At 40.7% G+C, this 15,689-nt stretch overlaps 1 protein-coding gene across 1 annotated transcript in view; it reads right to left on the bottom strand.

Moving 5' to 3' along the window:
• The window catches only part of LOC126376497 (rhophilin-2-B), a 144,869-nt gene that overhangs the window by 18,702 nt on the left and 110,478 nt on the right, over positions 1 to 15,689 (bottom strand). Inside the window, exons 3-4 of the mRNA XM_050023926.1 lie at positions 14,418 to 14,534; positions 6,600 to 6,727 (exon numbers count right to left, since the gene is read on the bottom strand). Coding sequence (XP_049879883.1) covers positions 6,600 to 6,727; positions 14,418 to 14,534 — 245 coding nt within the window. The remainder of the gene's footprint in view (positions 1 to 6,599; positions 6,728 to 14,417; positions 14,535 to 15,689) is intronic.

The raw sequence follows: 15,689 nt of genomic DNA on the forward strand, positions 1-15,689 counted from the left end.
CAAGTTACACTGGGATGTCATCGGGTTGTCTGAAGTCCGAAGAAAGGGCGAGGACACGATAACTCTGGGCTCCGGTAACTTGCTGTACTTCCGGGAGGGCGAGCAACTGTCCATGGGTGGTGTCGGGTTTATCGTCCACAAGTCCCTAGTCAACAACGTGTTGACCATCGGTAGTGTTTCGAGCAGGGTAGCGTACCTGGTACTCAGAATATCATCGCGATATTCGCTGACTGTCATCCAGGTATACGCTCCGACCTCGGGACACCATGATGACGAAGTGGAGACTATGTATGAGGAGATTTCTAAAGCCATGCATAGCCATAAAAGCCACTACACGATTGTGATGGGGGACTTTAATGCACAGTTGGGGAAACGTTGCGGTAACGAGCTGAGAGTGGGGCAATTTGGATTTGGGGTCCGGAACACCAGAGGCGGGATGCTTGCGGACTTTATGGAGAAGGAGAACCTCTATATGATGAACTCCTTCTTCAGGAAGCCCGCGACCCGCAAATGGACCTGGATGAGTCCCAGTGGCAGGTATAAAAATGAGATCGATTTTATCATGTCGACGAAAAAGCACATATTCAATGATGTCTCTGTGATCAATGCCGTTAAGACGGGAAGCGATCACCGCATGGTAAGAGGCACATTGAATATCAATATCAAGCTAGAAAGATCGCGACTGATAAAATCCACGCTCCGACCGGCGCCAGCCCAGATCCAAAACCCCGAGCGCTTTCAGCTCGAGCTTCAAAACCGCTTCGAGTACCTTGAGAACTGCGCAGACGTGGACGATATAAACGACCTGATGGTGGATGCTGTCCGTACGGTAGGTTCTAAACACTTTAGAACCCGCCGTACCAAAACGCAGAAACTCTCCGCACACACACTCGAACTCATGGATAAGAGACACGAAATGAGGCTGCAGGACTCAGCGGATGTCTTACGTTATAGACAACTTAATAGACAGATCTCGAAGTCTTTGACGAGCGACCTTCGCCAATTTAATACTAAACGTATTAAAGAGGCTATAGAGCGGAACAAGGGCTCCAAGGTGTTCGCAAAAGATCTGTCTATTGGGCAAAGTCAACTAGCGAGACTGAAAACTGAGGACGGCAGAATCATTTCGTCGACTCCCGAAATCCTGAGGGAGATTGAGAGTTTCTATAGACAGCTATATTCCACGAAAACATCAGGCGAAAGCATGGCTCGAGACCCTCGAGCCAAGCTTACCCGACACTACACTGAAGATATCCCGGACGTCAGCCTGTACGAGATTAGGATGGCCCTCAAACAACTCAAAAACAACAAAGCGGCAGGAGATGACGGAATCACAGCAGAACTATTGAGAGCGGGCGGAACGCCAATACTTAAAGTCCTCCAAAGGCTCTTCAATTCCGTCATATTTCAGGGCAAAACGCCGAGGGCATGGAGCGGAAGCGAGGTGATCTTGTTCTTCAAGAAAGGTGATAAAGCCCTACTGAAGAACTACAGACCTATCTCGCTTCTGAGCCATGTCTACAAGTTGTTTTCGAGGGTCATTACGAATCGTCTCGCTTGCAGGTTTGACGACTTCCAGCCTCCCGAACAAGCCGGTTTCCGAAAAGGCTTTAGCACCATAGACCACATCCATACGCTGCGGCAGGTTATACAGAAGACCGAAGAGTATAATCTGCCACTTTGCTTGGCGTTTGTGGACTATGAGAAAGCCTTTGATTCGATCGAGACCTGGGCTGTGTTGCAGTCTCTTCAGAGGTGCCAAGTGGACCATAGGTACATCGAAGTGCTAAGGGACCTCTACCAAAATGCCACTATGTCAGTTCGAGTACAGAACCAGAGCTCTAATCCGATCCAACTGCAGCGAGGAGTGAGACAGGGAGATGTCATCTCTCCGAAACTGTTCACTGCTGCATTGGAGGATATTTTTAAGCTTCTGGACTGGAAAGGATTTGGCATCAACATCAACGGCGAGTACCTGACGCACCTTCGATTTGCCGATGATATAGTCCTAATGGCTGAGACCCTGGAAGACCTGAACACCATGCTCGAGCATCTCAGTAACGCATCCCAACGAGTGGGTCTTAGCATGAACATGGCAAAGACAAAAATTATGTCCAACGACCATGTCGCACCCACTCCAGTTCAGGTTGGGAACGTTACACTCGAAGTTGTAGACCAGTACATTTACCTAGGACAAATAATCCAGTTAGGTAAGTCCAACTTCGAGAAAGAGATCTCTCGTCGGATCCAACTCGGATGGGCAGCGTTCGGGAAGCTGCGGAATATCTTCTCGTCCAGAATACCTCAGTGTCTCAAGACGAAAGTCTTTGACCAGTGCGTGTTGCCAGTGATGACCTACGGCAGTGAGACGTGGCCGCTTACTATGGGTCTCGTGAGGAGGCTCGGTGTCGCTCAGCGGGCAATGGAGAGAGCTATGCTCGGTATTTCCCTGCTGGATCGAATCAGAAATGAGGAGATCCGCAGGAGAACTAAAGCCACCGACATAGCTCGGAGAATTGCAAAGCTGAAGTGGCAGTGGGCAGGACACATAGCGAGGAGAACCGATGGCCGATGGGGCGGAAAGGTTCTGGAGTGGCGACCACGTGTCGGACGACGCTCAGTGGGTAGGCCCGCTACAAGGTGGACCGACGATCTGGTGAAGGTCGCGGGAAGCCGCTGGATGCGGGCAGCGCAGGACCGATCGTCGTGGAGATCCTTGGGGGAGGCCTATGCCCAGCAGTGGGCGTCATACGGCTGATGATGATGAATCTAATAATAATAAAATAAACATTACGAACTCTAATAGGTATAAATGATGACCCTTGTTATTACACCCAGGCACAACACATCTTCCACCTATTATTATTCTGATCAAAATAAAGAGCAGCAATTATAGATACTTAGCAACATAATTCTATACCAAATCTAATCCAAATATTATGTGTCTACCATTACATTGTATTGTTGAATAATTATGTACCCGAGCAATAAAAAAATTGGTCTTCCTCTATCGTGTGGGTTGTGAGGCGGATTACCAACCCCATCAACCCTGGTGTCAGGTTTACTGAGCCGCTATAGGCCCCTGGTACTTACATCAGTAAGTAATAAATAACCGGGACCAACGGCTTAACGTGCCTTCCGAAGCACGTATCATCTTACTTTTTGGACAATCAGGTGATCAGCCTGTAATGTCCTAACTAAACTAGAGATCACAAAGTGATTTTTGTGATATGTCCTCACCGGGATTCGAACTCGGGACCTCCGGATCGTGAGCACAACGCTGAACCACTGGACCACAGAGGCCGTTCCATTATTAAATAAAACCACCAATCCAGTCAACGTTTCGCAATAAATGTCTACGCCCCATCTGCACTTGAGTAGCTGCAGGAATTATTCAAAATGTCAAAAATTTCCTTAAGAATGTTAATCTTTATTGCTCCCTAATAAGGGCTGATGCGTCTGAGTTTCCGAACGAAAGTTGTCAGTGGCTAGACTAGATGACGAGTAATATTTAACCCTTTCAATCAATCAATCAATCAATATTACTTTATTACACCTTGGAGTCGGAACGTCATTAGACGTTCTGTCCTTGAAAGTGTTAAAAAAAAAATCGAGCGACACTTTAAATGTGGGACTTTCCAATCGACGTTCCCCAAACGCACGACAGATGGCGTTGTTCACTTTTAACGTGATAATTACCTATTTTCTCATTGCTGGGGTACATACCTTACATACATAAACTCACGCCCGTAATCCCTAATGGGGTGGGCAGAGCCACAAGTAATCAAAGACAACTTGCAGCCACTGTTGATACGAAGTCCAAAGATGGATATGATGAACCTTATGGTGATAAGGGATCAGCCTGTCGCCCATAACATTAGTCCATCATGTTAGAGGACACAATCCCTCTGTCGGTTTTTACGACATGCCCGGGAAGAGAAGCAGCTGAACGTGTTCTATGTTTTTTATATGCTCCCAGAACAGCATAGAAGCACATGCTGTTCTGGGAGCATGTGCTTCTATGCTGGGGTACATAATTATTAAAAAATGTAATGTAATGGCAGAAGCATACATAATACTAATTGTTGCTTGATATTTGAATCACATTATGTATAGAATTATGTCAGAATCAGAATCAGAATCATTTATTCAACGTAATTATCATGGATAAACTTGTTGAAGGTCAATGTAACATTTTTGAATTTACGTCATTTCGCAAGGTGTTATGGCTGAGGAGAAGAAATGACAAGAAACTGCAACAGCAACACATCTTTTAAATCAATGAGGGTACATTACAAGTTATTTAATAACTAGAGGAACACATTTAATACCAGACATTTTTATCATTTAGGTAATCATTAATCTTATAATAGGCTTTTTTACATAAAGTAAGCTTCACGTGAGCTTTAAATTTGTTCTCTGACAAATTTAAAATATTATCTGGTATTTTATTGTAAAAACGTATACATAACCCCAAAAAAGATGAATTTAATTTACTTAATCTAGAATTTTGAACAACAATTTTATTTTTATTCCTTGTATTGTAAGTATGCCTTTCACAGTTTCTCGGAAGGAGAGATACATTTTTACGCACATACATAATGTTTTCATAAATATATTGACTTGCGACCGTCAGTATATTTATTTCTTTAAACAGCTCCCTTAAAGAGTCCCGACAACGCAGATTATAAATAGCGCGAACTGCCCTTTTTTGAATAATGAAAATAGTTTCTACATCAGCGGCTCGACCCCACAATAAAATACCGTAAGACATTATGCTGTGGAAGTAGCTGAAGTAGACAAGTCTAGCAGTGGGTACATCTGTGAGTTGTCGGATTCTTCTGACGGCATATGCTGCTGAACTTAGCTTGCCCGCTAGTGATACAATATGTGGGCCCCATTGAAGTTTTGAATCTACAGTAATTCCTAAGAAAACGGTGTGTTCAACAAAATCTAGTTTCTCGTCGTTAATTTTAATGTTATTATTTGCTTTCTTTACGTTTGGTAGAACAAATTTAATACACTTCGTTTTCTTAGCATTTAGAACTAGATTATTTACTGTAAACCAGCTTAGAACCTGCGACACAGCGCTGTTTGCTTCGTCAAGTTCCTCTAACTTTCTATCGATTTTAAATATAAGAGAAGTGTCATCCGCGAACAGTACAATGTCAGCTTGGTTCTGTATGTTGCTACCTATATTGCTTCTCTTTATTTTAATCAGAATAACAATGGGTGAAAGTTGTAATTGTATATAGGTGTAATAAAAAGGGTCATCATTTATACCCACAAACAAAGATAAAAGATGCATAATTATGTCTGTTATGCATGAAATTAGAAGTTTAAACGAAGAAAAAACTTAACAACGCCATCTATCCTGTTTTTGGGGCACGCCGATTGGAAAGTCCCTTATTACCTTGTATCATTTCCCTAGCATGATGAATCCTAACGTGATAGATAGAGGCTCTAGTCGAAAATTAAAATAAATTACTGTGGTCGATGCAAAGTATATCATATCATAAGCACCCCCCTTCTATCATGTGGGTTGTGAGGTGGAGTACCAACCTCATCAACCCCGGTGTCAGGGTTCCTATTGAGTCGCGAAAGGTCCTTGACATGGCTCATGTAACAATTACCTACTTACATCAGTACTAGGAATCATCTTACTTCCGGACAATCAGGTGATCAGCCCGTAATGTCCTAACCATACTAGGGACTACAAAGTAACTTTTGTGATATGTGCCCACCGGGAATCGGACCCAGAACCTCCGGTTCGTGAGCCCAACGCTCAACCACTGAACCACGGAGGTCGTATAATCGTAATATTTTTGTATTACTGTTATTTATTACTGTATCTATACGTATAATTATTTTTAAATCGTTAAAATTGCAAATAACTGTACTGTTTTAATATTTCGTAATATTATTGCCTTTCATTGCCTTGTATGAGAGCAGGTGTCATAACATTTTTGAGGTACTTATTAAGTAAATAATGCCGATCAAGCATAAATCCATACTAATATTATAAATGAGAAAGTCTATGTGTAATGGAGCAAAACGGAGCGACGAATTGACGTGATTTTTAAGTGGAGATAGTTGAAGAGATGGAGAGTGTCATAGGCTATATTTTGTCTCTTTCTAATCCCCCACTACCCTAAAATGGGGAGTGGAAGTTTGTATGGAGCATACCGCAGTTTTTCAACGTAGAAAGATAAAAATTGGTACAAAAAAATCATGTTTTAAAAATATATATTTTTTATTGGACTTTTCGCATTTTTCAAGGTAGGAAGCTAAATTGGAAAGGGTAACCGTGTTACCCCGAATATAACGCGAGCTTAGCCGTGCGTAAAAGCTAGCCATTCATAATTTTGCTTAGTTTCATCAGGTTTCCTGTCAGAGCTTTAAATTATAACATCGCCAATAGCCTTTTGCATTGCATTACGTTGCATTACATTGTATTACAGTGCATTACATTGCATTACATTGCATTAAATTGCATTACATTGCATTACATTGCATTACATTGCATTACATTGCATTACATTACATTGCATTACATTGCATTGCATTACATTACATTGTATTGTGCGTGTGATGCTTACCTGTCACTTTGGTAGAGCTCGACGGAGGAGTTGAGCTCAGCCAGCTGCTCCTTCAGCAGCTGCAGGTTGGAGTTGACGAAGCTCAGCTCGAGTGCTACCGTCTCGCGGAGTTTGCGGTTTGTCGTCGCCTGCGAATGTGGAGTATTGGTTAGTTTCATTAATATACTTCCGTAGTCTAGTGGTTGAGCGTTGGGCTCGCGATCCGGAGGTCCCGGATTCGAATCCCGGCGGAGACATATCACAAAATTCACTTTATGAGCCCTGGTTTAGCTAGGACATGGCAGGCTGATCACCCTATTGTCCGAAAGTATGATGATTCCTGCTTTGGATGGCATTTTAAGCCATTGGTCCTGGTTACTACTTACTGATGTAAGGACGTAGTCGTTACATGAGCCTTATCAGGGGCCTTTGGCGGCCCAATATTAACTCTGACACCAGAGTTGATGAGGTTGGTAATCCACTTCACAAGTCACCTAAGAAGAAAATTTATAAACTGTTAAACTAATGTTTTTGGAGAAAATATAGTAATGGAGCGAGCGATGTATATGTGTGTCGTAGATTTTACTTAAATAAACTTTTTTTTTTTAGATTAATTAAAAAAAAATCAAAACCTAAAGCCGGTGAAGTGCGAGTTCGACTCGCGCACCGAGTGTTCCGTACAAACTGTCATAAATTGGATCGAAAGATAAATTATGAAATTCTGATTATACTAAATAAAGACAAATCTTAAACTAACGAAAATCTTTTTTTTTTATTTAACTTATTTATGAATTGTAATCAAGAATGTAATGATAGCGTGAAGTGGAAGAGAAGTACAAAGAAGGCAGACCCCACCATCAGATGGGAATAATAAATGCTAAGGAGAGAGAGAGAGATGAATTGTAATCAAGAAAAACCTAATAATAAGTCCGACATTTTATCACGTTTTTCTGTGACGTCACAGTGTGCTTTTTCATACAAATTCCATAGTAATTTCGTGTTTTGACGTTTAGTAAAAAGTAACTGATTTGACTATTGGAAACTAGCCTATTATCGAAGATATTTGATTCCCCAGCGAAATGTCAGACGAATGGTTTTCTTTTTTTTGACGTGACTTATTGTAGATTTGCCGCAGATGGCATTAACTAATTGGCCGGACAAATGGGGAGCGCTGACGGCTCTCATCCGGTCAGGCGAATGGACGACAAAGTGTTCCATAAGGGTTCCGGTTTTCCCTTTGAGAGTCTTCGCAATTGTGAACCTATAATAAAATCTTGTTCACACATTCGACACCAAAGGCCTCGCGGGTCCGACGACCTCAAAATACTTATAAAAAAACACAAATTGTCTTCTTCGGATTCGGAGCACCAGACCGTGACCCCCTCAGTGACCTCTCGACCTTGTCCGACGGGAGTAGAAATTGATGGGAACCTCCCGTTAACCACACAATGACTTGGAATTATGAACGTGCGGATACTGAATCTTTAACAGCTTTTTTGGTCGAGTCATTTCGAATGTAAAGGCGTGTGCAGTTTTTTGAAATCTTTCACTGTTACTATAAAACAAAGACTAAAAGATAAACTATGTTTAAAATATGTATAATCCGTATACGAAAGAAGTCCCGAAGGCCGCGGCGCTACTGTCGCAGATTCTGCATAGAACTATTATGACTTGTCAAGTTAGTTTCATTAAAATCCGCCGACTTCTTTCGTGGCGCGAAATACTATTTAAAAACCTAGTTTATTTTTAGTTTGTGTTTTGTAGTAACACTGTTTATGTCCTATTATGGCACAAGGTGCATCCCCCCTTCATATACTAGGTGAGCACGAGCCATTATTGGACAAGTCCTTTGTCATATTTGGATACCTAATAACTCCAGAGGCGCTCAAACCTTTATATCGTCTCTTCAGCCATAACACCTTGCGAAATAACGTCATTTCATTCAAAGAATGCAAAATTGAACAAGTTTATCACTACATAGTATAAAACAAAGTCGCTTTTTCTTTCCCTATGTATCTACGCTTAAATCTTTAAAATTACGCAACGGATTTTGATGCGGTTTTTTAATAGATAGAGTGATTCAAGAGGAAGGTTTATATGTATAACTAGCTTTTGCCCGCGACTTCGTCCGCGTGGCGTGTTATATAAGAGAGAGATCTTTGTGTGTGTGGGAGTGCATACTTATGCAGTTTAGATTTTTTCATAAGTACATTTTTTTTTTCCCAATAACTCCCATTTTTCAAAATACAGCCAAAAATAAACTTTATATTTACTAAGGTATGCATGCATGCTAGATTGAATCAATTGATTGAATTGTTTTTTTTTAATTGATTGTTCATTGAGTTTTAATTTTAATACACACTTCCTCTCTTCCCTTCAACGTTGCTGTGCCCTACAGGGTCCATGTTTTAGTTCCTATGCCTATGTAACACCCCATTGTACTACATGGAATGCAATAAATAATTTAATTGAATTGAATTGAAAATATCTATCTTACGCGGTTTCGATTTTTTCATACAAATGTTTTTTTCCCACTAACTCCCGTTTCTGTGGCAATTTTGCAATATCCTGTTGCAACTAAGCTTTAAGTTAACTAAGGTACCTGCATGCCAAATTTCAAGCGTCTAACTTAAGCGGTTTAGATTTTTCATACAAAAAGATTTTCCCGCTAATTTCCGTTCCCGTGGGAATTCCGGGAATTCCTTTCTTAGTGCACCTCTACGGTACCTAAGCTATGTCCCTTCCAAATTTCAAATGCCTACGTTTAGCCGTTCAGGCTATGCGTTGATATGTCAGTCACTGAGTCAGTCAGTTTCTCCTTTTATTAAGATTTGATTTTTTCATACAAATGTTTTTTCCCGCTAACTACCGTTCCCGTGGGAATTTTGTAATATCCTGTTGCAACTAAGCTTTAAGTTTACTAAAGTACCTGCATGCCATATTTCAAACGTCTAACTTGAGTGGTTTAGATTTTTCATACAAAAGGATTTTCGGGAATTCCTTTCTTAGTGCACCTCTACGGTATCTAAGGTACCTGCATGCCAAATTTCAATTGTCTAACTTGAGTGGTTTAGATTTTTCATACAAAAGGATTTTCCCGCTAATTCCCGTTCCCGTGGGAATTTCGGGAATTCCTTTCTTAGTACACCTCTACGGTATCTAAGGTACCTGCATGACAAATTTCAAACATCTAACTTGAATGGTTTAGATTTTTCATACAAAAGGATTTCCCCGCTAATTCCCGTTCCCGTGAGAATTTTGGGAATTCCTTTCTTAGTGCACCTCTACGGTACCTATGGTACCTGCATGCCAAATTTCAAACGTCTAACTTGAGTGGTTTTGATTTTTCATACAAAAGGATTTTCCCGCTAATTCCCGTTCTCGTGGGAATTTCGGGAATTCCTTTCTTAATGCACCTCTACGGTACCTAAGGTACCTGCATGACAAATTTCAAACGTCTAACTTGAGTGGTTTAGATTTTTCATACAAAAGGATTTTCTTGCTAATTCCCGTTCTCGTGGGAATTTCGGGAATTCCTTTCTTAGTGCACCTCTACGGTACTTAAGGTATCTGCATGCCAAATTTCAAACGTCTAACTTGAGTGGTTTAGATTTTTCTTCCAAAAGGATTTTCCCGCTAATTCCCGTTCCCGTAAGAATTTCGGAAATTCCTTTCTTAGTACACCTCTACGGTATCTAAGGTACCTGCATGCTAAATTTTAAACGTCTAACTTGAGTGGTTTAGATTTTTCATACAAAAGGATTTTCCCGCTAATTCCCGTTCCCGTAGGATTTTCGGGAATTCCTTTCTTAGTACACCTCTACGGTATCTAAGGTACCTGCATGACAAATTTCAAACATCTAACTTGAATGGTTTAGATTTTTCATACAAAAGGATTTTCCCGCTAATTCCCGTTCTCGTGGGAATTTCGGGAATTCCTTTCTTAATGCACCTCTACGGTACCTAAGGTACCTGCATGACAAATTTCAAACGTCTAACTTGAGTGGTTTAGATTTTTCATACAAAAGGATTTTCTTGCTAATTCCCGTTCTCGTGAGAATTTCGGGAATTCCTTTCTTAGTGCACCTCTACGGTACTTAAGGTATCTGCATGCCAAATTTCAAACGTCTAACTTGAGTGGTTTAGATTTTTCATACAAAAGGATTTTCCCGCTAATTCCCGTTCCCGTGGGAATTTCGGGAATTCCTTTCTTAGTACACCTCTACGGTATCTAAGGTACCTGCATGACAAATTTCAAACATCTAACTTGAATGGTTTAGATTTTTCATACAAAAGGATTTTCCCGCTAATTCCCGTTCCCGTGAGAATTTTGGGAATTCCTTTCTTAGTGCACCTCTACGGTACCTATGGTACCTGCATGACAAATTTCAAACGTCTAACTTGAGTGGTTTTGATTTTTCATACAAAAGGATTTTCCCGCTAATTCCCGTTCCCGTGGGAATTTCGGGAATTCCTTTCTTAGTACACCTCTACGGTATCTAAGGTACCTGCATGACAAATTTCAAACATCTAACTTGAATGGTTTAGATTTTTCATACAAAAGGATTTTCCCGCTAATTCCCGTTCTCGTGGGAATTTCGGGAATTCCTTTCTTAATGCACCTCTACGGTACCTAAGGTACCTGCATGACAAATTTCAAACGTCTAACTTGAGTGGTTTAGATTTTTCATACAAAAGGATTTTCTTGCTAATTCCCGTTCTCGTAGGAATTTCGGGAATTCCTTTCTTAGTGCACCTCTACGGTATCTAAGGTACCTGCATGCCAAATTTCAAACGTCTAACTTGAGTGGTTTAGATTTTTCTTCCAAAAGGATTTTCCCGCTAATTCCCGTTCCCGTAGGATTTTCGGGAATCCCTTTCTTAGTGCACCTCTACGGTATCTAAGGTACCTGCATGCCAAATTTCAAACGTCTAACTTGAGTGGTTTAGATTTTTCATACAAAAGAATTTCCCTTCACTACTCTGCTCCTATTGATTGTAGCGTGATGAAAAGTATACTATAACCTGTCCAGGAGTGTGAAGAATAATTGTACCAAGTTTCATTAAAATCCGTCCAGTAGTTTTTGTTTCTATAAGGAACATACAGACAGACAGACAGACAGACAGACAGACAGACAGACAGACAGACAGACAGACAGACAGACAAAAATTTTACTGATTGCATTTTTGGCATCAGTATCGACCACTTATCACCCCCTGATAGTTATTTTGAAAAAATATTTAATGTACAAAATTGACCTCTCTACAGATTTATTATAAGTATAGATAATATCCATTAAATAGTGGAGAAATACTGTTATTTTTGAGGTTTTTAATGTGATGTCGTAAATAATTTGATTTTTTTCCGCAGCATTGCACCCGAGCGAAGCCGGGGCGGGTCGCTAGTCTATTATAATTAAGGAAGTAAGTACGTTGAATAAATAATTCTGATTTTTAACAAATGCCGAAAATGGCGCTTTCATCGCCAAAACGGCTTAAAGGCCTGCGTGGTCCAGTGGTTTGAGCGTTGGACTCACGATCCGGAGGTCCCAGGTTCAAATCCCGGTGGGGACATATCACAAAAATCAATTTGTGATCCCTAGTTTGGTTAGGACATTACAGGCTGATCACCTGATTGTCCGAAAGTAAGATGACCCGTGCTTCGGAAGGCACGTTAAGCTGTTGGTCCCGGTTACTACTTACTGATGTAAGTAAGTAGTTGTTACATAAGCCATGTCAGGGGCCTTTAGCGGCTTAATAGTAATCCTGACACTAGGGTAGATGGGGTTTGTAATCCACTTCACAACCCACACGATAGAAGAAGATCACCAACACATCATTGGCTCTGATTCCTGCAGACATCTCCTAATTTAATTTTAAGTGATAGGTCATTTAACTTGATGAATGACTAAATAATAATAAAAAAATGCAACCCGTTTCACGTGTTGTCTTGCCAACTTAATTCTGTACATTTCTGCCTTAAATTTACGTGATTTTCGTAAAACTTAGACACACATCACCAGCCCATTAACGTCCCCACTGCTGGGGCACGGGCCTTTCCCTATGGATGGATAGGGAGATCGGGCCTTAAACCACCACGCGGGCCCAGTGCGGATTGGTGGTTATTAACGATTGCTATTGCAGCCGGGACCAACGGCTTAACGTGCTTTCCGAAGCACGGAGGAGCTCGAGATGAACTTTTTTTTGTGGTCGCACCCATCCTATGACCGGCCTTTGCGAAAGCTGCTTAACTTCAACAATCGCAGACCGAGCGCGTTTACCGCTGCGCCACCGAGCTCCTCAAAAATAAAACTTAGACAATTAAACTTAAACCTCCTATTTACTTGTTATTACTTAGTTCAAAGTGCAGTAGCATACACGAAACACGCGTCAACAAAATATTTTTAATAAAAACATGTTTACGTAACGATTTGTTCCATCATTTTTACAAATGTTTACGGATTCTCAACATCTTTGTTCTAAACAATTGTACCATGAAATTGTTCTTTTCTTTGTGTTGGCAAAGGGAAGTTGACTGTTGCATGTTTTTTTATAAGTTTTTTGATCTTTTATTTACACTATCAAAGCCTTCTCATGACGATTTTGATGACAACCTAAGTAGATGTAGTTTCTCTTCTCCTTTCGTGTGGGTTGTAAGGTGAATTACCAACCCAACCCTGGTGTCAGGGTTATTATTGAGCCGCCAAAGGCCCCTGACATTACTCATGTAACAACTACTTACTTACATCGGTAAGTAATAACCGGGACCAACGGCTTAACGTGGCTTCCGAAGCACGGATAATCTTACTTTTGGACAGTCAGGTGATCAATTTGTAATATCCTAATCAAACTTGGTACCTATGTACTTTTTACAAATGTGCTAGATTTCAGTCAAAAAAAGTTTTCTAGTCAAATCAGTTACTTTTTTCTAAACGTCAAAACGAAATTACTATGGAATTTGTAAGAAAAAAGGACACCGTGACGTCATTATATGATAGTGTGCAGGTTACAAAATGAGTTTCACATCATAGACCCTTTCGGGCACAACAAAATAGAAGTTTAAAAGAGGGAAGGAAGCTTTTCAAATAGTAACATCAGTATCATTAAGGTATTTACTTGTGCTGTAGGAACGTTTATAAAGAAAGGAATCAGCTTAAGTCAATCAGGTTTTTTGTTCGTGACATATTGTAGATTTGCAAGGAATTAACTACTTGGCCGGACAAATAGGGACCGTTGAGTGCTCTCACCCGGTAAGAGCAAATGTAAACCTGTCGTGCCTGTTGACAATTTCAAAAAAGGAACGTCACGTCTCTTTTTAAGAGAAAAACGTTTTTGGCGGGTGTTCCGTCTGGGACTACAAAGAAAAAAAACAAGTGAAGACGATTATTGTCGATTGAAGCAAAAAACTGAAAGACTAGTTGCTGTATTCTTTTGTATTAATATTTCTTATTACTTATAATTTGTAGTAATATTTAATATTTGGTTTCCGTAATAAGAGTGATATTTGTGGTACTTAACATTTACTGATTAAAACTGGGTATGTTACTAATATTTACATTTTATTGTAGAGTTTGCTAACATGCCTGATATAATTTGAATAATAATGAAAGTTGCATTACGTGTGTGGCTGACCACTGGCTACCAGTTGCCACCTTCGGAGAAAGTTGTAGTACTGCGACCATTCTAATGAGGTACTATGTTGCGGGTAGACCAGCAGGTGATCCTGACGTCACAACACTCACAGATTCACAGCGGATGGGGCAGTGCTTCTATTTCCTAAAGGGTTAATGTCATTTGCGACAAATCTACAATAAATCACGTCAAAAAAAATCCACTAACCTTGAAGAGGTTCTCTGCTCCGGCGCGCAGGCGCAGCTCCTTGTTGATCTCCTGGTTGAGCTGGCAGCGCCGCGTCTGCAGACGCCCACGGCATGTCGCGACGCGCGGGTCCGAGCCCTGCAACAATGGAAAAAATGTTTGAATATTACAGTTTAACCAACATAACAATAGCATAGCATAACAACAGCATGGCATATCAACAACATAACATAATATGTAACAACAACATAATCTAACAACAGTATAACACAACAGCAGCATCAATCCTATATCAAAAGGCTACGCAGAGGTATTAGTACGGTCACGAGCATTAATATGTATACACTTTGGTACTATGTCACATTAACTTTTTTGACAAATTGAACTGTTAAGTCTCATTAAATGTCAAATATGTTAGTGCGACAGAGTCCTAAAGTGTGTGTATGTATTTTGATTTGTCAAACTTTTTAATTGGCTGTATAAGTATGTAATCTTAAGTTGTTAATATTGTAGTTTTATGCTGTAAAGTTTGCAATAAATGACAAAATAAATAAATAATTTTGTATGGGGTCTATCCACGTGTTAATTCAAACTCATAAAGTCCAAGTCACAGGGCAAGAGCCGGGAATGGAACCCGTGATTCTGTTATGTAAGTCACGCGTACTCCGAACAGGGTTACCACGGATTATACACATACATAAACTCACGCCTATTTCCCACCGGGGTAAGCAGAGATTATAGAATTCCATCACGGATTATAACATAATGTAATGAAACATATTCCCATGGCTACTTCATTAAAATACTAAACAATTATAAAAGGCGCCACGTACAGTTATGTGCTGTTCCCGGAAAAGTTCCCAAAGTGGGAAAGTTTCCGGCAGTTTTTTTTTGACGTGACTTATTGTAGATTTGCCGCGGATGGCATTAACTACTTGGCCGGACAAATGGGTAGCGCTGAAGGCTCTCACCCAGTACAACGTATAAGACAACAGGCCTGAGGGTGCCCAGTTGGGCGCGAACCTCGGCTCAGGGCGTCGTCTGAGAGGAAAAATATTTGAAAGAATTAATCGACCTTAGTGGGTCGATAGCGATAAGCGCTGAATGAGGGAAATCGTCGACCACGTCGGCGGGGTCGGTATCGGGGTCCTGAAGTGTTTGGTGTCGCGCCGCGCCGCGCCGCCGGTTAAAAAGGCCCTATCAAAGCAATTTGCGCGTGTAAAAGTAAGTGCGCATTGCACGCAAATGTCAAATAGGTATATTGTTTTTTTAGATGAATTGCTTTGATGTGGC

This window comes from Pectinophora gossypiella, chromosome 21 (genome assembly GCF_024362695.1).
Source record: "Pectinophora gossypiella chromosome 21, ilPecGoss1.1, whole genome shotgun sequence".
In the NCBI taxonomy this organism is placed as follows: Eukaryota; Metazoa; Arthropoda; class Insecta; order Lepidoptera; family Gelechiidae; genus Pectinophora; species Pectinophora gossypiella.